The following is a 5,153-nucleotide window of genomic DNA, read 5'->3' as shown; positions in this document are numbered from 1 at the left end:
TAGAAAAGCACGCACTTAACCTGCAACAACAGCAATGGGAAGAGAAATGCGCGTAGATGGATGGTCAGCTCACTACGAGTCGCACATGGCAGATACTGCGGTACCTCGTAGATCCCGCGAACACCAAGACCTCACAAAGGCAAGGCATATGCAAAATCATACACGCTTACGGGGGAACGGAGCAAGATTTCCTACGGGAAGCGGAACTTCATTACATATCCCAAACGCCCCCGCAAGTACATCCGGACTACAGGGGAGAAGGCAACGCCATCCTAGACGCAGAATTCTCAATTTCTGAAATCGAGGCGGCCCTCGTCAGACTCAATACCAAGTCAGCCCCAGGCCTAGATCGAATATCGAACAGGGCACTGCGCAACCTCCATTACAGATCGCTAGAGAAACTCAAAGATTATATTAACGAGTGTTGGGTGCGTGGAAAGTTACCCCAGCCATGGAAAGAAGCGCAGATCATACTTATACCGAAACCCGGCAAGAAACTGCAGCTGCAGAACCTGCGCCCTATCTCCCTAACATCATGTGTAGGCAAACTGATGGAACACGCGTTCCTCAATAGACTAACAGATTACCTCGAGGACAACAACCTATTACCACACACAATGATTGGGTTCAGAAGACATCTCTCCACACAGGATGCTCTTCTGCAACTAAAACATCAAATCATAGAAAATCCTGGGAGCTCAACGAGAGCCATCCTTGGCCTGGACCTGAAGAAGGCCTTCGATAACGTTCGTCACGACGCCATATTGCGAACAATAGACAGATTGAACCTCGGAATGCGAGTGTACAACTACGTCCGAGACTTCCTCACGGGAAGAACCGCACGCATGCGAGTGGGACAGCTAGAATCAAATCAAATCAACATTGGAAGCTCGGGTACACCGCAGGGCTCGGTGATCTCGCCGATGCTCTTCAACCTCGTCCTGCTGGGGTTACCTGAGCGATTACATCAAGTTGATGGACTGCACCACACGCTATACGCGGATGATATTACGATCTGGACGACAATTGGCAGTGACGGAGAGATCGAGGATCGCTTACAGGCGGCCATAGAATGCGTGGAACATTACCTCGTAGGCACGGGACTCACCTGCTCGGCCGAAAAATTCGAATTACTGCTCTATAGACCGGTGAAAAAGGGACGCCCGCCCAAAAACTACGTACCTTCAGAAAATCAAGAAATCAAACCAACATCATCAAACGGCTCACCAATCCCAATGGTAAAGAAGATCCGGGTACTGGGGATGATGATTGAGCAGAACGGCGGCAATGGTGAAGCACTGCGCAAGATAATGGCAAAAGCCACAAGCACGATGCAACTCATCCGACGCATCACGAACAAACATGCGGGCATGCGCGAAGGCAGCGTCATACGACTCATACAAGCCTTTGTTATTTCACAACTAATGTACACGGCACCGTTTCACAAATGGACAGTTGCGGAAAAAGACAAGCTTAACGCCCTGATACGCAAGACGTACAAGTTCGCGTTGGGACTGGCACCCGGAGTTAGCACTAGCAAACTCCTAGAGCTAGGGTTGCATAACACCCTCGAGGAACTCGTGGAGGCGCAACAAGTTTCCCAACTCGAGCGCCTATCCAAGACCCGCCCAGGCCGACACCTACTCGAAAAACTTGGCATCACGTACCATACGCAGCACGGCATCAAAGTCGAAATTCCAAGATCGGTACGCGAGCAAGTATACGTACCCCCATTGCCTCGCAACATGCATCCCCAACACCATATGGGACGGCGTAAAGCCAGGGCACAACGCATTACTCAAAGCTACTCCAACGACACTGAAGCGGTTTTCACTGATGCTGCGCGTTATACCAATAAAAAGAGTTTCGTGGTGGTAGTTACCGGCCATCGTAGCAAGCACATCACAAGCCTCACTGTGAACACGGCACACGCTGAAGCGGCAGAGGAAGCGGCTATAGCACTGGCCCTCACACAGACCAATGCCACATACGTGATTAGTGATTCTCAAACAGCAATTCGCAATTTTGCCAACGGACGCATCTCGCAAGAGGCGTTTCACATACTCCAACGACATCCCATACATCCAGGAGAGGTCGACTTCGATAACCGAAGGCACCTGTTATGGATCCCGGCTCATACCGGACTGAGCACCCCCAACGAAGCGGCTCACCTCGTTGCTCGAGGCCTCACTCACCGAGCATCGCCGGAGGACGACGAGCCCCCGCGGGGAACTGCAGACGTCTGGGCATGGGAGGATCGTATGACCAGGTTTCACGACATCACCACACATTACCAGTTACAAAGACGCATATACCCATCTCCTCACGAAAGGCTTAACAGAACGCAAGCGGTACACTTCAGACAATTACAAACAGATTCATACAGAAACCCCAGACTCATGCACGCCATGTATCCAGACATATACACTACAAACAGATGCACGTCATGTGGCGAGGTTGCCACCCTTAGTCACATGCTGTGGGAGTGTCAGGGCCTAATAAACAATTCGAACAGTGCCGATTCATCTCACTCTTCCACCGCCAGCCTCCGCTCGCGTTGGAAGGCCGCACTGCTCAGCTCGAACTTGACAGCACAACTCTGGGCTGTCCAGCGTGCCGAGGAAGCCGCTTCGAGACAAGGTCTCGGAACCGCATCCACGGTGGGCCCCCAGGCCCACTAAAAAACACCGGACTCGAATCATCTGGATTCGACAAATAAAGTTTATGTTCTTCTTCTTCTTTTATCTTTAAAGTGATGATCTCTTTCTCTTTTTTCCAGAAAGAACAGGAACGTGAGTACGTGGCATGATTACCACCACAGTTCACACAGTGTGCAGGAGCTTCGCAGTTGTCGGACGCATGGCCCACGACTACACACAGAGCACAAGTTTTCCGGCCACGACAGCTTTGCGAGCCGTGGACATATCTCTGACATTGGAACCAATGGCGGGGGTTGGGAATATATGGCATCACGGATGTCTTTGTATACCCAGTCTGAATAGTTTCCGGCAAATCGCTCGAAGCAAAGGTCAGTATTAAGTGTTTGGTTGGTATTTCCTTTTGATCTCTTCTTATCTTAATACGCTGCACGTTTGTCACGTTCTGGCTCTTCCATCCTTCCAGAAGTTACGCTTCGGTCAGGTCAAGCAAATCTGCGTCCGATAGGACCCCGCGATATGAGTTGATGGACCTGTGTGGCGTAATACTGATGGGTGTGTCTCAAAACGTTGTGAGGGTGTTCAGTTTATCGAATCGGTCTTTGTCACGTATCTCAAGGAGTAGATCTCCGCTGGCCATTTTGGTAACCTTGTACCTGGCACCGAGAGTTTCGGTTAAGCACCTAGCCACTACGAAGGGGGATACAGTTCTGGCTTGCTTGTTAGTTTTTTCGCAGTGTAAAACGTGGTAATGAGGAAAGATTCGTCTTGGCCGGATGAAAATATTGATATCTTAGGTGCGTACCCGCTTTGAGGAGGCACGATCACTAAGTAAAGGGAATGCTTTATGCATGCTAATTGTATGTTGTTCAGCAGCGTTGGCGGCCACCCACCACGGAGCCCAACGAGGGGACGCTGCAAGTTTCCGGATGCTGAAAGCTTGCAGACGTCAGCCGTACAACTCTGCTATAACCCAATGCGCCTAGGCCAAGGCAGGCTATTTGCACAGGGTTAACCCTTGCCGCCGAGAAAATTGGAAGTAAGCAGAAGAGGGAAGTAGACAGGAAAGCTGAAAAAGTAAGAAAGACGAAGATGTAGGGAGAGAGAGATAGGAAAAGGCGACTGCCGATTTCCCGTGGGTGGGTCAGCCCAGGGGTGCCGTCTACGTGAAGCCGGGGCCAAAGGAGTGTGTTACCTCTGCCGGGGGCCTTAACGGTCCAATCACCCAGCGTCGACTCAACCACCAGGATCCCCTTTTCTCCGGACACGGCAAAGCCACGCACGGCTAGGCGTGGGAGGGAGTACAAACTCCCCCGCTGGCTCGGGTCCGTGGTGTCGCTACACACCAAACGCCTACTTGCGCAGGCGCCCCTGCGGGCCAGTAAAAGTATTGAAATACTCTGATTCTATACCTATATATCTCTCACTTCATGTGTAGGAAAGGTCGCCGAGCACGTTATACTCAAGCGGGCCACTAAATTTGCTGAAGAAAGGAATCTCTTCCCATTTAATCTAATTAGATTCAGGCCGTCCATGTCAACGCAGGATGTAATGTTGCTTCTAAACACAAGATCATTGGCAGGGTCTACAGAGACACCGAAGCTGCTCTGTCACTTGACCTGAAAAAAGCCTTCGACAAGGTCAAACACTCTCACATACTTCATTCCATTAAAGAAGCGGGTCTAGGAGAACATTTTTACAACTACATCAGCTCATTTCTTAAGAATAGAAAAGCTACCATTCGCCTAGGATTTCTCGGCTCGAAGACGTTTCATCTTGGACCCAGCGGCACTCCACAAGGAGCAGTGCTATCCCCATTTCTATTTAACTTATCGCTGAGAGCACTTTCCCCCAGTCTGGCCGAGATTGAAAGTCTCGGTCACGCCTTCTACGCTGACGACAGCACCGTCTGGTACGAGGGAGGTAGTGATGGGCAAATTGAACAGTGATTACAAACAGCGATCAGGGTTGTCGAAGATTTTCTTCACAAGGCAAGACTCTGCTTGTCAGCTAATAAATCGGAACTGCTCCTTTACCGGCCAACAATCGGTGCAAAGAAAGGAAGTTTCCCCGATATCTTGATCACCACAACGAACGGCTCTATTATTCCGATCGTAAAGAAAGTTAGAATCCTCGTATATTCCTGGAGGAGGATGGCAGTAACGCCATTACGTTAGAACGCATCACAGCCAAAGCCAATTCCATGACAAAATTAATCACGAGGGTGGCCAACAAACGAGGAGGGTTATCCGAGGAGAACCTTCGTAGACTCTTTCACGCCTTCCTAATGAGCCACATCAACTACATCGTCCAGGCCCACAAGTGGAGCAGGAAGGATGAAGCCCGATTAGAATCAATAATTCGCAAGAACATAAAAAACGTACTGGGTCTCCCACAGAGCATCAGTACCGAACATCCATTGGCGCTGGGCGTCCACAACACCTTCAGCGAAATAGTAGAGGCAAAACAGGTCGCCCAAGTTGCAAGACTGGCTTC

The 5,153-nt window shown here is 50.2% G+C and overlaps 1 protein-coding gene across 1 annotated transcript; it reads left to right on the top strand.

Annotated features, from left to right (window-relative positions):
- The first annotated feature begins 1,080 nt into the window (after positions 1 to 1,080).
- On the top strand, positions 1,081 to 2,681 carry LOC142775152 (uncharacterized). Its single transcript, XM_075876489.1, has 2 exons — positions 1,081 to 2,269; positions 2,396 to 2,681. The coding sequence occupies exons 1-2, from the start codon at positions 1,236 to 1,238 to the stop codon at positions 2,679 to 2,681; spliced, it is 1,320 nt and encodes a 439-aa protein (XP_075732604.1). The 5' UTR covers positions 1,081 to 1,235.
- The last annotated feature ends 2,472 nt before the right edge of the window (positions 2,682 to 5,153 follow it).

The sequence above is a fragment of the Rhipicephalus microplus genome, chromosome X, assembly GCF_043290135.1.
Source record: "Rhipicephalus microplus isolate Deutch F79 chromosome X, USDA_Rmic, whole genome shotgun sequence".
Classification (NCBI taxonomy): Eukaryota; Metazoa; Arthropoda; class Arachnida; order Ixodida; family Ixodidae; genus Rhipicephalus; species Rhipicephalus microplus.
The sequence above is the reverse complement of the archived record's forward strand: the minus strand, read 5'-3'. Positions and strand labels throughout refer to the sequence as shown.